General features: G+C 37.1%; 1 protein-coding gene across 2 annotated transcripts in view; it reads right to left on the reverse strand.

The window, feature by feature from the left end:
• The window catches only part of LOC145675587 (inositol hexakisphosphate kinase 3-like), a 50,436-nt gene that overhangs the window by 20,192 nt on the left and 10,055 nt on the right, over nt 1-20,189 (reverse strand). For both annotated transcript variants that reach the window (XM_081746114.1, XM_081746115.1), the window contains exons 2-5: nt 12,641-12,747; nt 8,239-8,489; nt 5,205-5,380; nt 2,353-2,528 (exon numbers count right to left, since the gene is read on the reverse strand). In XM_081746114.1, coding sequence (XP_081602240.1) covers nt 2,353-2,528; nt 5,205-5,380; nt 8,239-8,489; nt 12,641-12,673 — 636 coding nt within the window. In that variant the 5' untranslated portion in view covers nt 12,674-12,747. The remainder of the gene's footprint in view (nt 1-2,352; nt 2,529-5,204; nt 5,381-8,238; nt 8,490-12,640; nt 12,748-20,189) is intronic.

A 20,189-nucleotide genomic window follows, 5' to 3' on the forward strand; every position in this document is an offset into this window, starting at 1 on the left:
AGTATGTTTAATATATGTGCATACCTTTCACTTCCTGAAAACTAGTCTGGTACATTGGATTATTCGGATTGAAAACACAACAACACAAACAACCACAAAATAGAAGCGTATGTACGCATTTTATTGAAATTGATATTATAACACACTGAGTTATTCAGATTGAAAACAAGAAAAGCTAAGTTATAAATTGAGAAATTCATATGCAATTTATATGACTTCTTTTTAGTTGTTACTGAATGGTGGTTCATTCTAGACGTATTTGTTTTATTCTTTTTGGCAGATATGCACATTGTGATATTGTAGTTAACTACCTCTTGTTAATGAGCTAGAAGTGTTTCCCTCGGAGCAAAAGATGTTTTGAGAAAATCTTCAGGGAATTCATACCTCAAAAACTCCGCTATCTTTTGACAAGCCGACAGGCACCAATAGTTGACAATTGAGATGGTTAGTTTTAACCTTGAGATTTTTCCGGAATTACTAACGCTCCTCGCTGATGAGAGGAGTTGATAAGCTAATGATTTTAGCAAATCAGATAGGGTAAACAAATACGCACAACCATTTCCTGAATTCCTGTACGTGCTTTTTCTTATTCACACCTTCCTTCATCACCCCTTTATGAGGGTAGTGTTCTGGTCATTGACCTCCAAGAACAAATCGTGCGAATCTATGCTTCTTTGTGTCCAGTCACAAATACAGAACATATGGGAATTCGAAAGAGTTAAGAAAAATAACAAAACTGTATTTTGCGTGGCCAAGATACACAGGTAAATTTATCATTATCATCATAGGGTGAACCTTGGTTCAGTGTGGCCAACTTCCAAGATAAACAGGTGGCCAACTTATAGAGTAGTAAGTAACGAATGTCTTATGGGAAAATGCAGGTTCAAGACGAACTAGGCCAAGATAAGCAGGTGGCCAAGTTGACAGGTTTCACTGTACTTAAAACTAGGGAGTTCTTTTTCAAACACCCTGTACTTCTGATTTATTCCACCATTAGGATAATAACAGTATTCTTCAGAAAATCTTTTCTAAGATTTGATAAATTTTAAAATACAATATAATGGCCTTTAGCAAATAAGAGAAGAAAAATTGTTGAAACAAACAAGGACAGCGACTTATGTAAAAATATCAGATTTTCAACCAAAAGATCATCCTACACCTATGTTGAAGCATTGAAATGAAAATGAAATCTAAGTTACACTTGTTCGCGTGCGCCAACTAAGCACTTCAAATATTCACCAAATAGCAATGACCTCATTTGATGGGCTGGCTGACTACTAACGTCACCTACACGACAAAGTCAATAAGACGTCTATTGGATTACAATGTTCACGTGGGTGCTAACAGAAAATATTTTAAAATCCAACCAAGTGCACTGGCGGGAAGTATACCAAGATAAAAAAAAAAAAAAAAAAAAAAACATACTTTAAGTGTCCCTAGAATACATTTCCACCTCTATTCTAATTTATCTTTACCGGAATTGGTAGAAATCTACTATACTTCCTGTTTCAATATTAAGAAAATATCATGCCTCACAAAACAAAATCCTTCACCTAGTGTACTCGTGACACTGTTACTTGCTAGACCTATTCCCACTATTCCTTAATTTGCAGCTTTACATGTACCTTATATGGCCAATAGACATCATATGGGAAAGAAACGCTTTGGAAATGTGGGTGTGGAGAAGAATGGAGAGAATTAGCTACGTCGAACGGAAAACTTTGTGCGAGGGTGTTAGAAATGGTGTGAGAGAAAATGACAATTTTAGATATTATTAAGAAGAGGAAAAGAAAATGGTTGGAACATTGGCTAAGTATCATGAGGGACGTGCTAGAGGGTATGGTGGCTGGAAAGTGGAGGAGGAGGCCGAAATAGACTACAATTAATGGACAATATCAAAACAGAGAAGAGACTACAAATAATAATAATAATAATAATAATAATAATAATAATAATAATAATAATAATAATAATAATAATAATAATAATAATAATAATAATAATAATGGTAATGATAATTATAATTATAATAATAACAATAATGATGATGATGAGGAGGAGGAGGAGGAGGAGGAGAAGAAGATGATGATGATTGGACTATTAATTAACATTCAAAGTAAGTTATTTGTTATGATTTCAGAGCCAATCTCCAACAGAGTTAACCCAAAGCATACCAAACCTTACTTCGTTCCTAGTTAATCCATCCTAATCCACTGGATAAAGATGGCATCTCAGTTCACCGAAAATTCAGCAAGAATTTCGAAATACAAGACATTTGAAAAAAAATGGATAATATGAATTACATACACTTACCCATGAATTTAACTTAATGAATTGCTGCAGTTAACTCACCTGCATTCCGCCGACACGAACACCCAGTTTTCCGGACGTCGTAGTAGCAACTTTGGTCAATTTACTTTGCTTCTTGGCATTTGTTGCGCTGTCTCCATACTGTCGGGTTCCCATTTTTAAGTCCAAAACGCACGGACAAGAGAACTTCCACGTCAAATTTTCGAGTAAGATGAAATCTTTGTCTTTGTTAAGGAATATTTACGAAAGAGAATTTATTACCTAGCACATTTTTTAATTTTACTAGTTATAATATTTACGAATTTTCTATCTACATCAAGAGTAATATGCAAACAAATAGGACAGGAAAAAGGGGATAATTTATCTCTAAAGGATATCTAAAGGTGTGAAGGCTTGACTATAGGCAATACATGGCAGCACGTATCCACTATCTTTTCAATGTATTTTCTAGGTAGAGAGAAAGCGCGTATCTTGGACAGATGGCAGCACGTATCCCCTATCTTTCGAAGACGTGACCGAGATGCCGGAAAAGATGGTAATCTGTGGAAGAGATATTGAGAGAATATGATGATTGGGTTTTATATTGTAGCTCATGGAAAGTTTGCCCGTTCTTTGACCACTGATAGATGTTCGCGGACAAGTTGGGGTTGCATTTCATAAAAATCAGGACTATAACGATCCGCAGTGATCGTTCTGCCTCCACGGAGAAAGACATGATAGATCACGACCACCATACCAGCACCAGCACCTTCAGATGATAGAGTGCTTTGTGACACTATTCAGGACGTTAATCACAACCCAACCACTGTCCTGATCCTTTACGATTGTTGTAGAAAATCCGTATTTTATCAGAAGTGACAATTCGATGCATACAATCTTCCATATTATTCCATACATCCAGAGAACGGTAACATCCACACGGCGATTCTTGTTGGGCAGTCCTAACTTGTGGCATCCAACTGTTTCATTTTACCGATTGCACGCTGCTGTCCAACGACAATGGTAATGGTGTATGTCTAACTCGTTTGTAATGGCACGCGAACGACAGTGGTATGGCGTATGCCTAACTCATCTGTAATGGCAAACAAATGTCAATAGTACGGTGTATATCTAACTCGTCTGTAATGGCACACGAACAACAATGGTATGGTGGATGCCTAACTTGTCTGTAATGGCCTAAAAACATTTCGGACGGTATGCTTTCACGATGGTCCTGAGAAGGTCATGCGATTAAGTTAATCGGTGCCCACGGAGCTCATTTTATTATGCTGCCTCACCGGAATAAAATTTGACAAACTAAAGTGAATGGGTGAGTTCATTTGAAATTCTTGGACCCAATATACTGTTAATGTTTCTCACGGCTTGATGCACAGAATATCTAAAATTTTGTCATAAAGAAAAATAACTCTCAAAAATGAAATAATTTTTTTTTAGCTTACGTCCCACGATTATTCTCTTTAGTCAAACAAAAGATGGATGATTAAGGCAAATGAACGATGATGGAATATTTGGTGGAGTACGAATGTTGGAGAACCCCAAAGAAATCCACGGACACGATGTTGTCCACCACAACCTTACTTGGCCGGGGATTGAACCAGGGACCCCACTTACTAGAGGTAAGCGCTCTACCACTGAGCCACCGTGCCTCCCAGAAATAACTCGCAATTGTGTGTTTTACATGGTACACTTTCTTACGACTGTTCAACAAGGCACTTTCTCCTGACTATCTGCACACCACAACCTGTTTGCTGAACGTATACAGAGTTAGTAATGTTGGACTAGTGGCCTTAGTTCATCCCTGTGTTGTGTTGCTTAGGTGAATTTCTCATCAGGTATCAAAGCTGTAATTGCATTGGCACCAGTGTAAGAAAAATTCCTTAACCCCTTGCACTGAAATGATGAGTCTAGCTCGTCATGGCCTCCCGATGCCAAATCGCACAATGACGAGCTACACTTGTCATAAAATTTAAACTATTATAGAATTACGTAGGATTACTATATTGATGTTTTGAAAGTTATATAATAATAATCCATCTATAATGCACTCTTATAACTTATACTTCAATTATCAGAATTCAGAAAATAAATCGTAGCGGAAAGGGTTAACAGTCACGTACCGACGATGACACAAGGGGTCATCCAGATGTATAGAATTAAAGTAATACAAATAGGTGTTTAAGTGTAATTCAAGGCTAGTATACCATTATTAAATCTCCATCCTATTCAATTCATTTGGTAATTCCAATTACGTTGAATCTGAACTGTGCTTTCATCGATTCAATTTTATATTAGTGCCTTGTACCTAGGCATGTATCATTTGTAAGTAAAATGACCTTCTTTCTACATAAATATATTTTTTAAAAAAATTTGATTGTGCATTATTTATTAAAGAACGAAATATACAACAACTTACATTATTACTCTTACCTTCCGATTCCACGATATTCATTCAGTAGACAATGGAAATCCACGATGCAGTAGAAATAAAAAAGTTTCTTTGAGGAAATTCGACTCGGGTACAAGATTCACGCACGTGAGGACTTCTGAAAAGAATGAGTCGAAATAGCACTATACCTGTAATCATGATGTGTCAACAAAACTAATTAATTGATCTCAGTGACATACTGTATTATGTAGGTAAAAATACAGCTGCCGAAATTGAATGGTATAAAAAAAAGTGGAGCGAACCGGTTATAGGTTTACGAAACGATAATGAAAGTTAATATGCAGCATTGATACCTCACCGTTCCGTAACCCATGGTCCTGTTCTTTCAAGCTGAAGCAGCACGTTCACCGTATGGAAGGCTCAGAAATAGCAAAGTACGCTAGTATATATATATATATATATATATATATATATATAAACACTGTATTAGAAAACCTAACAAGGATACTCTGCACCATCTCTCTTCCCTCCAAATTAAAGTGACTCTGATGACATTTCAACACCCAAGGATTGAAAAACGCGGATTCCACTTTCTTCTCTTCTTTCGGCGAGGGAGAGCTGCTCTCAAAGATTTGTGCTGCATCACTCTCAATTTCAATGTTTCCTGACTGGTGCAGCCGAATCCTGAAAAGGACACAATAAATCAATCAGTATTCAGCGTTCATTAAAATTCAAATTAATCTTATAGATGAAGACTACTAATTAAGGCGATTTTTCAATTTATGAGTTGAGGATCATCTGTCAGCTGCACAATTTACCTAAGAAATCCTTTTGGAAGTCTATTGAAACGGACCAAATGAGATTGCCTGATATCATCCTTCAAGCTTCTAAAGAAACTTCCAACTCCAATACTACAGGCATTGGATCGTACCAGGAAAAATGAAACACACACATGACTTATGACCGTGTATATTTTCATTTTGCCTTAATTGGAAGCTGAAATTTGCATTTAGCAACATTTAAACTACGAAACCATAATTCAGTTCATGCGGAAAGGTGTGTTTTTCCTCGATTAATCTAGAGACAGAATCTGCTGAGGAATACCGTTAAATCTTAACCCAAGTCAATCTTTTCCAAGACGTTTTGTGATGTCATAGCTTCTTTCTAGGTCAGAAAAACAGACTATATTCATAAAGAGCAGAGTGAGCATCCTGATCTTGGCAAAGGGAGGGCTAACAGGCAAACAAGAACATAAATAATAGTCTGTGGTTTTGCAGGTCATATTGACAGTGTTCATCCTGGCTGGGTCGCCATTCATGGATCTATGAGTGCTTGCAAACTACCAACAGTTGCCTACATTTTTTATATGTTTGCCCTCTTCTGTTCAGCTGGCTCTAGGGATACGCCAAGCAAGAAGCCCGAGAATTGGTAAAGGCTCTGGTAACAGGCAAATAACATTGTTAGCGGAACCGTTGATTTTGCAGGTTGTCATGGAAGTCTTTGTCTTGACTGGGTCGACAAGGATCAGATCTATAGGAGCAGAGTAAGCATCCTGATCTTGGCAAAGGGAGGGGTAACATGCAAACAAGAACATAAATAATAGTCTGTGGTTTTGCAGGTCATATTGAGAGTGTTCATCCTGGCTGGGTCGCCACTCATGGATCTATGAGTACTTGCAAACTACCAACAGTTCCCTACATTTTTTTTATCTGTTAGTCCTCTTCTGTTCAGCTGGCTCTAGGAATACGCCGAACAAGAAGTCCGAGAATTAGTAAAGGCTAAGTGACAGCCAAATAACATCGTTAGTGGAACAATTCCTGTTAAAACATAGATTGTTTTACATAAAGATTATAATGTCGTATACAGCAATTTTTATACCTTAAACTGTACCGTAGATACGAAAAAAAGAAGGTAAAGATTGCTATATTACTTAAAATGGTGTATTTGGGGGAAACTTTTATAATAACTGTCAATTTACTTTACTTTTATAACACTACAACAATAGTTTTTGGTAGGTATAATTACAACAAGTTATCGGAATTACATGATTTTAAGCAGTGTTCCGAACTTTCACGATGTTAATCATATCTCAAGAACGGTTAGATTAGAAATTAAGATTCCTGGGCTGTAGGCATGTATGCCATGTTAGCCCGTCACGTATGAGGGATGACGTCCCTCAGCGATCACACTATCCGGGAAAGGGAAAGAAGCGGCCTAGGACCATTATGTTAAGTACCATCCCGGCATTTGGCTGGTGTGAATAAGAGAAACCCAGGAAAACCTCACTCAAGATGGCTGACCTGAAAAAGCTGTTATACTTTTACAACCGAGTGTCCCTACCGGGAATCGAACCCGGGACTGCTCGCTCTAAAGGCAAGAGCGTTAGCAACTACACCACGTGGGGTCATTCAAGAACGGTTTTAGATACCAAACTGCTGTAAACTTCATTATAATATTTACATTCATTGAAAACCATCTGTAAGAATGGGCAAAGTATTTATTTAAGCAATTTTTCGGAATAAAGGCTTCTGAAAAAAAAATTCAATCCCTTGTAACTTTGTTCCTGTTTAACTGAAATCCATCATATTACGATGATAGTATTAATTACACACTAAAATACTTTGGTTGATCATTTTCCGTTCGTATCACTTGCTCTATTACTGCTGCAAAGACCTCCAAAATATTGATGTTCGTGATAATGTAGCGTCCATAGTTTGCAACACTGAATAATAAATGTACTATTATAAGTTTTCGTTTGACATGTAGATGTGATATGAGTAATAACCTAACATAGTGCTATTTAAAAAGAAAATACAAGTTTAGGTTGAATCAGCAACACTGTTTAACCTGGTGATAGTGCGAAGGATGTCAAACAATATTACTCTGTTGATATTTGCACAGTGGAAAATGTCAGAGCTTTTTATTTATTATTTTAATAGTTACAAGGGCTTATCAGGATAAAATCTTTCACCCTATATATATATATATATATATATATATACAAAGTATATCCGGTGTCCTGAAAATGGCGCCCAAAGACAACAGAGCGCTATTCTTGAGATCAAAATAAAGCGAAAATGCTATACAATGGAATACCCTCTGGGGCCTTCTTCAGCCGCTATGGAGGATCAAATTTTCACTATGTGGCAACGTTGCAGATTAATTTGGAATTATTCGCGCTGATCTACGAATTCATCAAGCAGTTACATCGATTGTTACACTAAAAAGTGGTGCTAGTGTCAACGTCTATCGACTTTACTGCCATCTGGAGAGAATCGATGTAACTATTTGATGGATTGGTATATGTTCTGATTCTTTTCCTGCGACGATGTCACATAGTGTAATTTCCGTCTCCACACCAGGATCCGAAAGGTATACAATTATATATATTTTTCGCTTTATTTTGACTTGTAGAACAGTGCTCTGTAGTCCGTGGGCGCCATTTTTATAACACCCGATACATTATATATATAAATTTCCTAAACCTTGTGCTGCTTATCATTCGAGGTCCTTAATAAAATATAAAAGGTCTTAATACGTACCTTCTTTTGGGAGAGTTACCCTTCACTTTATAGAACTCTGGTGGTTTTGCAAACAGCTTAATATAACCATCTTCATCTTTCAGAACCTGAACTTGAATTGTGCCATGATATACTGGTGTAAACTTCCGTACAGCATCTGGGAGCGTTTCATAGAACTCCAACTCTCTTCTAACAAGTGGTTTACACACCGTGTATTCATCTAAACACAACATGGAGGAATGGCCCCCTACTTGATGGATAAAAGGCTCCAACTAGAAAGAAGAAACAGAGAAATACAAAAGTTACAATAATATCAGTAATATAGGGAAGAAAATCAGAAGGGTTCTTCAAATTAGTCAGGAAACTAAAAGTATTTTCCCACTGGATGGTACGAACCAGGGACCCCATGCACTAGAGCTGAGCCACCGTGCCTTGGAACTTGGCCACACTGATGCAACGTTGTTCCTATGCTGTTAATGTTATACAGGATGTTTCAAAACAACACCGAGAACGTTTGGGAGGTGATTCCTGACATTAAGACAAGACAAGTATAAAACAACTAGGGTGCACAAATGCTTCCTTTGGGAGTTATAGGCTGACGTAAACAGAAAAAAATGAACTTTAAAGGTCCATAGATCCAAAACTATGGGACCTACTGTAGTAGCGTCAAGACTTCACTTAGGAACTAGTATGTGCCCTATCCAAAAATCCATGTTTCAGAATACTAAGATACTCACGCAACAATTTTTTATAGAGGGAATTTGGCTACGGGCATATAATTAGAAGTACTCACCAACTACCTCTATAAAATTTGTTGCGGAAGTACCGCAGGACTACACTAGACTACACTAGACATCCCTATTTATCCTAGGATCATGGCTTATACTTCACTCTCTTCATAGTAGAACAGCTTTTTAAACGGTATCATTCATCTGTCTCCATCATGTATCTGAGGCGCGAAAATCGCGAAGAAAGGATATCCTTCTGGACCCCTCCCCCTTTTGTTAAAGTAGGGATCTGAAAATATCTGAAGAATACTAAGGAATACACTGAATGTGTGTGCAAAATTTAAATCTTCTAGTTGCAAAAAGTAAGCCCGCCAAAAATAATAAAAATAGATCTAACGAAAAAAAATTAAGTTCTGACGTCATCACCTTTGTATCAACGCACAGAAGAGTGAAACCATACGTAACGCGTTCTACGATGCCTGCATGCTTGCGAAAACACACATATACAAGAACAACAACAACAAAAATCTAAACAGCTTTAATAGTACTTTTTTTAATCGAATAATAAAGATACTACCCTATCGTAGTTATAACTACGAATGAAAATGAAAATGAAATGAAATCTTTGAGTTTTACGTCCCACGGTTATTATGCCGGTTAGGCTAAAGGAGACGGTGATGATGAGTAATGAATGAAATGGTGGAATGAAGAAAGTGGGAGGAAATGGGAGAACCCCGAGAAAACCCACGCACACGGTGTTTGCCCATCACAAAGTTCACTAGGCGGGGACTGGGATCGAACCCGGAACCCCGAGCACCAGAGGTGAACGCTCTACCACTGAGCCACCGCGGCCACAACTACGAATGATCTTAAAAGGGTTAAACTTTTGGCTCTCCACTGAAACCTTGTTCATGGACGATGAAAATAGAAATAAAAGGTTCAGAAACATCAAGGTAATATAGAGGAAGGGACTCACCGGAGATGAGTAGTGAGATACTCCTTTAGATTACGTCTCTTCTTTGAAGACTCATTCACGGAGGATGAAAATAGGAATAAAAATATCAAGTACCTAACAAGGAATGGACTCATAGGGGGGGGGAAAAAAAGTTAAAATACAACCTTAAGGTTTCAGCTCTTGCCTGGGGCCTTGTTTACAGAAGATAGAAATAGAAGAAAAAGAAGTAAAAACATTATGGAAATAAGAGGAATACTCATCAGGGTAGAACAGTGAGAGAAAAAAAAAAAAAGTACCTGTGGATGGCTGCAAGTCACTCGTCAAATGGTAGTGCAGAACATTGTAATAGATGGGCTCAGGTTGTATGTTGTTTCATTCAGGCAAGGGAAATTGCCAGATTATGTTGTTTCTGTCGTTATGTGTTTTCAACGAACTTAAAAAGTTCGTTACTGAATTCTTTGTGTCTGTGTCTGTGCATTCGATAGAGCATCAAAAACTACCGGAAAAAGTTATTAAATTTTTCGCGTCACTCTTACCGTTCCCGAGTGGCCGATTTCCAGAGATTTAAGGAGTCATATCTCGGGAACCGTATGTCATAGAGAGATCATATTGGTGTTGATCAATATCTAAAAGGATGGTAAATATTTTGGTACCAAATAGTAACCGGTGGCCACTGTCCAATTGGCCACTGGCTTGTCCAATGGCCAGTTGGCCAGTAGCCACCAATTAATATCGGTACCAAAATGCTTACCATCCTCTTAGGTATTGATTAACACCAATATCATCTGTCTATGACTTACAGTTTCCGTGTACGCGCCTTTGGCGTGGGAGTCCCGGGTTCGATTCCCGGCGGGAGCTCATGTGGTTCGGATTCCACGTTAATCAGTAGGTCCACGTCTCATATAGCCTCGCTGCTGAACGGGACGTTAAACTCAAACAATCAATCAATCAATTACAGTTTCCGTGATTTTGGCCAAAAAATGGCCAATTTCTAGATATTTAAGGTGCCATAGCTCAGGAACCGTACGTCATAGAGAAATCATATTAGTGTTGATCAATATCTAAAAGGACGGTAAATATTTTGGTACCAAATAGTAACCGGTGGACACTGCCCAACTGGCCACTGGTTTGGCCAATCGCCAGTGACCACCAATTAACATTGGTACCAAAATGTTTACCATTCTCTTAGGTATTGATTAACACCAATATTATCTGTCTATGACTTATCCTTTCCGTGATTTTGGCCAAGAAAAGGCCTATTTCTGGATATTTAAGGAGCCATAGCTCGGGAACCATAAGTTGGAGAGAGATTATATTAATGTTAAACACTACTTAAGAGGATGGTAAATATTTTGATATTAAATAGTAACCGGTGGCCACTGTCGAACTGGCCACTGGTTTGGCCAGTGGCCAGCAATTAATATCGGTACGAAAATGTTTAGCATTCTATTAGGGGTTGATTAACACCAATATAATCTCTCCATGACTTACCGTTTTCGTGAAACTGCCCAAAAGATAGTTCCGATCTCGGAAGATTTAAGGAGACAAATCTCGGTAACCGTAAGTCACACAGAGATCATATTGGTGTTGATCAATATCTAAGAGGATGGTAAACATTTTGGTACCAAGTAGTAACCGGTGGCCACTGATTGATTGTTTACTGGCCAATTGGCCACCCACCGTTCCTTAGATATTGGCCAAAAAAGTTCGAATTTCTAGATATTTAAGCAGCCATATTTAGATGAGAACTGTAAGACATAGAGATATGATATCTTGCTATTTTTTGCGAGAAAGAGAAGGTGCGGATAAAAAGATTTGCTTTTACATCTAGGAACAATGACAGTTATCCTTCCCGCTCCATCTCTCCACTCTTTTTAAGTTCGTTCTGGCATTCCCAACTGGTTTAATTACTGCATCCCCCTCCTTGGTTAACCAACCTTTATCTAGATTAAATTTTGGATTTTTTTCTTTTAAATAAACTAATTTTCAAAAACAAGTTTCTCTACTTTATTCCCGGCTCTAAACAAATTTCATGATTCTACAATATTATGTTATATTTGTTTTCAATGTTTCGAAAATTCTGAAACCAGGTAATCTGTAACAAACTGGTTCTTGATAGGTTTGCTACACTACAGGATGTGTGTTGGGGGGGGGGGCAAGTGCTGTTATAGGTACATATAGAAAAATTACAAACAAAAAATATATAAACATAAAAATATATAAAAAAAAATTACAAACATCAAAGTACCAAAGTACATTGTCAGACCTCTTTGGGGGGGGCCCTCTGGGCCCCCCTTCCCTACGCCACTGCTACACTAACTTAAAAGTAGAATTAAAACAATCTTTCAGCAAAGAAAAACGTCTACTAAAATACTTAATCTGTAACAGTTTCACCAACTAGCTATACTTTTGGTGTGAACAGGTACTGTGTCTGATGAAGCCATGTGATATACGGCCGTTGGCGAAACTGTTATACATGAATTATTTTAAAACGTTGTGCTTTGCTCAAAGATTGTTATAATTCTTCTTCAGGTTTTTTGACTTAGCAGCCCTGATATTTTGCACCATTGGTACCTTTAAATATATTTTCATCATGAGTCTCCTTTGGCAAGTACATTCAATTCGTATTTCCATGATAATTTTTATTTCTTTTCATTTATCCTAACCTGAAAGCTAGAAATACAATTAAAATGACAATAAAAACTTCTAAGCTTATTAGCATATTGTCCTATGAACTTACCTGAATGTAGCTACATGATGAAGGGTTTTCCATCAGCTACTGTTCAGGTCTATGGGTGGTACGATGTAGCAACAGGAACTTTCTTGATCATTGATAAGAAACTCCACCTGGAAAACATTAAAATTATTATTATTTTTTTTTTTTAACGGCAGCAGGGAGAAAATTCAAGGGAAGCTAGTCCTCAGCGTATCGCTCAACTAAAACTAAACACATCAGCTCCAAATACTTTATATATACAGGGTGAGCCTGAAAGATATGCACAAACTCCCAATTCGTGACATCAAAAGGAGAAAAAAAAACAAAAAAACTTGCATGTTGTCGAATTCCGCGTCGAGTACAAGTGACAGGGGTACCAACTTGGAATCGACAATCGAATCCTGACAATTGGGACGGAACAGAAAGATGTGCACAAACTACCTCTGTCTGCGCAACTGCCTAATGTACCATTTTGCTGATGTTCATAGCCACATTTAACTAGTTTCGGTGTCACGAATCACTTCCCGCAGTTCGTGCATATCTATTTTAACTCTGTTCCAGTCGTCAGGATTGGAATGTCGATTTCAAGCTAGCACCCTGTCATTCATACACGATGCGAAATTCGACGACATGGAAGAGTATTTTCTTTACCTTATTTTGATGTCACGAATTACCTCTTGGAGTTTGCGCACATCTTTCAGGTTCACTCTGTAAATAAAAATTCGTATCTGAACACTTCTCATGCAGTATAGTAATGAAAGGAAAAAAAAAACTTAATTCACTTACATACGTAGAGTGGGAAAGTTATTGGCTGGACCGGGACTCGAAGCCACGATCTCCGGCGTATCGTGTCGATGCGTTAACCACTACGCCACCCAGTCACCACCACCGACTACAGGAGTGAGAGGGTGTTCGGCTGCTCTGGAAAGAGGACTGGGTGGCGTAGTGGTTAACGCATCGGCACGATACGGCGGAAATTCCAGGTTCGAGTCCCGGTCCAGTCAATCACTTTTTCACTCTTTATATACTACTTCTCATGTAGTAGAGCTTAAATGGAAATAAAATTTGACCAAAGCAAACACTTATTGTTACTGATCTATGTTACTGTTTCGGTAAACATCATCGCCTTCATCAGACCCATTCGGAAATTTCAATCTAAGCTTATATATTTTCTTAAAAGAGACCAAGCTACTTCTAAGAAACAATAAGATGCTTCCATTCACTTTTAAGGTTCTTAATTTTTAATTAGGTACAGACATCGTTATCCTGTCTTTATATCTTATACTACACTGGATCCTTTTAATCTTTCATCTCTCTCTCTCTCCCTACATATAATTAAAAACTAACTCCCTCTATGGCCTATGAAGCCCAGAGGTTCAATTCTCTCCATTGATTTCTATCTTTAGCCAACTCCGTTTCTACTTTATATCCCATTTTTGCGAGATCCACGTTAATATTGACCTCCCAGATCTTCCTAATAGTCATTTTCCAATTCCATTTTCAATCAGAGATGGTCATCCTCCCTCATTTTGCCCTCATGAGGGCCATCCTCACCTCACCCTCATTTTAGTAGTTGAGGGTGAGGGCGATAAAGTAATTGAGGGTGAGTGTAAGGGCGTCAATGGAGGGTGAGTGTGAGGGAGGCTGAGTGTGAGGGAGGGTGTCAATGGATGGTGAGTGTGAGGGAGGGTGAGGGGAGGGCGTCAATGGAGGGTGAGGGTGGGTTAGGAAAAATAACCATCTCTGTTTTCAATTGACATTTTGAAAGCGTTTCTACTTTCTTCCATTCAGGCTACATTACTTGTCCACCTAAGCCTCCTAGATTTAATAAACCTAACAACCGTACAAATTATGCAGTTCCTCGTTATGAAGTTTCCGCTTTTTCCCCCCATTTCCGTCCGTCTTGGATCCGAATATTCGCTTTAGGATTTTATTTTCAAATACTTTCAGTCTATGTTCTTTCCCTAAAGTAGGTGATTATGTTTAGCAAATGTACAGTACAACATCGTTTTATATGTATATTAAGCTTCAAATCCTTCAACAGAATTTGCGAACACAGAAGATTTTGGACTAAATAATAACATGAATTCTCTTCTTGCTCTCGACATTTAATTTCTTTTTAGATGTGGTTTTGGTCTATTAATGTTGATTTTAGATATCAGAAATATACACTCTGTTACAAGTATTATATGCTATTTTAACTTATCCATAATTAGCAGTGTTACGGTCACGGCAAAGTTGCATGTATTTAGTTTTCTTTGCATTTACTTCTAAACCTATGTCCCTACAGGCGTTAAATAAAAAAAATCTGCATTTCTTTCTATTTCCTCGTATCATTCCCTTCAAATTTACATCAGCATAAGTCATAAGCTAGTGAGTGCCATTTAGCTCAAGGACCTGGTTGCTATCTTTGATTTTTCTTATAGCGTATTCTACAACAAAAGTAAACAACAATGGAGACAATGCATCTCCTTTCAGCCGATTCTCAATGTGAAAACTCATGGCCAAGTATTTTCCTACCTGTACTTTACATTGGAATTCATTTAAACATATTCTAATTAATCTAATTAGCTTTTACAGTATTCCAAATAATGTAAGAATGTTGTACAATGTTTCCCTCCTAACAAGTCGTAAGTTTTTCTGAAATCAATAAATAGTTGACGTACTGAGGGATTGTATTAACACTTGTTTTCGAGTATGTGGCGAATAGTAAATATTTGGTCGATAGTTGATCGATTTCGTCTAAATCCACACTGATAATCTACAATAATTTCATCTGCGTATGGGGTCAATCTTGCTTATAGAATATTTGAGACTGTTTTACAGGATGTTAACAGAAGATAAATGCCTCAATAATTATTACAATCAACTTTGTTGCCTGGCTTATGAATTGAACAATGATTCATTCCACTCTTGTGGCAATTCCTCCATGTTCCAGATGAGGAGAAAGAGTTTGTGTATCTCGTTGCGCAGCTTTTTCCCCTCCAGCTAAAATTAATTCAGCCGGAATTTCATATACAACAGGAGATTTGATTCTTTAATTCGTTTAATGCGATTTTTTATTTCTGTTCGGTTAGGCTCTGGAATACACGTGTTCTGCTGTACGCATTCCACTTTCTCAACGTGCATTATTTTTGGCTGTGTTTGGTTGAGCAAACTGTCATAAAAGAAATCTACTCAAAATATTATCAGTCGTGAGACCGTACCGTCCGACGCAAATTTGCTGATACCTCTGTTTCACATAAGCCGAATATTTTCGTTTTCACTTCATCTTCAAATTCAAAATCACGTTTCTTTATTCTAAAAGTTTATGTAGTTTTCCACCTGATATAGCTGAAGCTTTATGCAGTTCTATCGCTCAGATTTTGTAGCCAATATAGTTTCTACCTGTTGCCTTTTCTCTGCTAGTATTTCTGGTCGACCCATGGTTGTTCCTACAAATTTCCGCTCACTCAACTTTTTTTTCTTTATCTGAAATTTTAACGTTAATCCGTAATTTAAACCCAAATATTGTCAACATTCGTGCATTTCAAACTTTGTAAAAACCGAAAATCTGTTCGACACTTTAATCTAGTATACCCTTCTCCCTTGATCCTCCTCTAATTTCTTCAAACTAAACCTATCCGTTTTCAGATGTTGAATATTTTCCTTTTTCAACAATCTCTCTCTTATAATCGCTGCTACCATGTAGTGGTTAGTGTCACGGTCAACCCCTCTAAACGACTGAACATCAATTATTATCTTCTATCTATTAAAAAAACGCGACCAACTTGATTGTGTGTTTTCCATCTGGTTAGGTCCACGTTCATTCCAAGCTGCTGACCACGGAAAGAACGATAGACTCGGATCTGTATTGTCGACAATTAGTGAGAGTGCAAATCAAACGAAACGGCCAAAACTGGTCAATCGAAAGGGTGTCGTACGTCACCCTGGCAATGCGAGACTGTATACATCTTTAACGACTCGTTAAAAATTGAGAGAATTTGACTGAGAGGTTTTAATGCATTCACAGTATAGGTCGGAACTCGCACCAGACTATAATTTGTTTCTGTCTCTGCAGAATTTTCTGAATGGTTCAGTTAATTTCAAAAGAGTTTTGTGAAAATCACGTATCACAAATCTTTGCCCAGACACCACAAGCTCTATAGCAGCGGACTGAAGATGTTGCCAGAAAAAACACAGGTCATCAAACATAATGGTGCGTAAATGCTTTTATAATGTTTTCAAATAAAAATAAATGCATTTAGGAACGGCTCTAGACAATTTGCCGCCCCTTCTTTTGAAAGAACAAACCTTAAAAGCCACAATTTTAAGTATGCTACTCCATCATGAACAACGAAGGGAAGGTAAAATGCACTCGCACTCAGAAAGGACTAAACAATACAAATACAATCTTGTTGTGTGTTTTCAAATAATAATTTATTATGTTAGTAAAGATAAAGCAGACACAACATGCAGAGGAAAGATGGTAATCCCTTTTATAGGATTCAATATCGAGCTTCAATCTCCATATATCAGTTTGCAATTCCAGCGCTACTAGTTCTTCTACTTTATTTCTTGATTTTCCTATTATATCTTTTAAAAAATAATTTTAAAAAGACTTGTTTCCAGCTATAATGATAAGGAACTTATTTGTGACAAAGATAAGAGTAATTTTCATATCAATACTGTGATAACTCATTAAATAGAACAGGTGTTTGCTACTGTTTGAGAATTGAGTTCTTGTATTTGACAATAATCAAGCAACTTATGCTGGGATTTCTTTGACCATTTGCTTTAGCACTGTCCATGTGACCTTAAACTAATGCGACTTAAACATGATTTATGAATATAGTATTCAAATAAGTCAGTAAATTTAACTATCATCATCATGAAGTCTCTTTCCAACAAGAAATATTTGGTTTAAATAACATAGTTATGGCACATTTTGCCGCCCTTGAATGTATTCATAATGATGACCTTGAAAAGATTAACAGATTTTAGACAACCTGCTAGTATATTTTATTTTTGGGAGGAAGTAGACTGGTCATAGAAAATACGAAAACTCTGGCTTTGTATAAAATAGAATGAGGTGTTGGTGAAAATATTTATATGTTAATCTCTAGTTTATTTGTCGACTCCGAGTAGGTTTGTTTTTGGATTACAGCTTTTGAAAGAGAAATGTTAAAATGGTCGATAATTGAAGTATGTGAATCAACTCAAGTCTTGGCTGAATGTGCATCTGCACAGTGGATTAGCAGATAAGCTGTCGTTTTTTTTTTTTTTTTTTTTTTTTTTTTTTGTTTCTAACCTAATTGTGTAAAGAATAGTTATGAATTGAAGTGAATTGTGTGGGAATTGAAGTGAATTGTTCTTGGAAGGCAGGTTTCCGTTATTACTGGTCAGTGTTATTACTGTATAATAGCGTAACTTTGTGCACACGAGTTTTATACATAAGGAAAAGCAGCGATTATCAACAATCGGAATTTAGTAGTTAAACGATATAAGTGTGTAAATGGATAAATTGTGCCCTTGTACTTATAAGACTTACATAATCAAAATAAGGTTCTATCAAGGACCTTGAGTGGCCTACTTCGGAACTAAATAGTGATGTCCAAGAAACTTATAAATAGAGTATAGGATTCTTGAAAATTTCTTCACAAGAAAAGAACGCAAACTAGGTGGTAAAGTACATACAGTAGAGCGTCGATTATCCGAACGTCGGTCAACCGAACGACCGCTTAACCGAACTGTGTACTCGCTCGCACCTGTTACTCTCCCACCCTACCGTCCATTATCCCCCTCACTCCCAAACCATGTTTCCCACAGTAGTCGCCGCACTGAGCCACCGCTGGCGGAACATTGCTTCTACTGGGGCCTTCATAAGGCGCTGCTGACCGGCCAAGCCGCCAGTCGCTATGTTTCAACAATCAGCACACTTCTTTTTATGAATAAATTTACTGTACAGTACTTCTTTTTGGCAAATAAACATGTACAGTTCGATTATCCGAACAAACCAGTTTTCCGAACACCCATGTCTCCCAATTACTTCGGATAATCAACGCTCTACTGTATATAGATTTACACAAAAGGGTGTTAAAAAAAAAAAAAAGATAGTACCAGTAGATTGCAGCATGTACATCGGGTGTAACTAACACTTTGTGATATAGCTAATAATATATCTTAGAGTAAAAATACCTTTTGCTTTCAAAAATGTAAATACAAAGGAAAGGACAGTGGAGAGAAAATGGCTGCTTGTGATCTGTGTGGTAATTGGTTTCACCTACTCTGTATAGGGATAGCAGCTGATGAAACAGAAAGTAGAGACATAAAAATGAAGAAAGTAAAACGCAAAATAGACGAAAATGAGATAGATGGCTTTTGGAGCTGTGAAAACTGCAAACGGGAATGGATAGACTTAAAGAAAGGGAAATATAGTAAACCAGAAAACGTACAAAACCTATTAACTATAATACAGCAACTTCAGACAGAAATAGACGAACTGAAGAAAGTAATACAAGAAAAGTCATGTACGTGCGGAGAAGAAACCAACCAAACAAACACAGGTAAGCACTTAGGAGATAAGAAATCAGAGACGGTAGAGGATAAGAAACAAGACAAAACAGGAATGAAGAATCGAGCAAAGGAGGTGCCAAAGTCAAAAAGCAAGGAACAAAATTTTAAAGAAGCTACAAAAGAAAGAAGTTCCGAAGTAAGTGAAGAGAGTACATACCTGGAAAAGAAACAGGTAAAAAATTCAAAACCAAACAGAGTAATCCTGAGGAAAGAATACACATAGAGACAACTGGAGATAAAAGAAAGGAAAAAATGAAGTAAAGAAACAGGAAAGAGAAGAAAAAACCAGGGAAGAAAAACACTGGAAAATAGTAAAAAGAGAAAAAAAGATCAAATGCAAATATAGGAAATAAGCAACAAAATCCAAATGTTAAAAATATTTTACAGGAAGGAGATGTATTAGTAATAGGAGATGCAATGGTAAAAGGTACAGCGAAACTCTGCGAAAAATATGGAGTAAAAACCCAGGTTTTCCCAGGAATTAGAATAAAAGAAATTAAGGAAAATGTTAGAGAAAAATGAAGAATATAAAAATCCAACAGGTAGGAACAAATAATATAGGAAAAAGAAACGGAAAACACCTAATCCAAGAAATGTGGGAGTTCCTAGAAAAAGGTAAGGAACTATATCCTGAAACTAAATGGGTCGTAAATGGATTAATACGTAGAAATTATGTTTTTGAGGATACTATAGAAAAGTTCAATGATGGCATAAATTGGGTCTGTAAACAGTTAGAAACGGTATAAGTAGATGCAAATAGAAGACTAACCAAATATGAAGCAGCAAATGATGGAATACACCTTAACTGGAGAGGAGGGTGTTTCTTAGGACAACAAATTTTGGAAGAATGCGAAAAAAAAAATCCTTGAAATAAGAAATATGGATCGGAATTACTGACTGGAAGGGAAAGCAAAATGGAATAAGGTTGCTAGAAATGAAAAAGTAAATAAAAATAATCCTGTAAATACCATAAAAATAGGTTGTTTAAATATTCAAGAAGGGGGAAATCAAATAGAAA

This window comes from Thermobia domestica, chromosome 18 (assembly GCF_964235325.1).
Source record: "Thermobia domestica chromosome 18, izTheDome1.hap1.1, whole genome shotgun sequence".
Classification (NCBI taxonomy): domain Eukaryota; kingdom Metazoa; phylum Arthropoda; class Insecta; order Zygentoma; family Lepismatidae; genus Thermobia; species Thermobia domestica.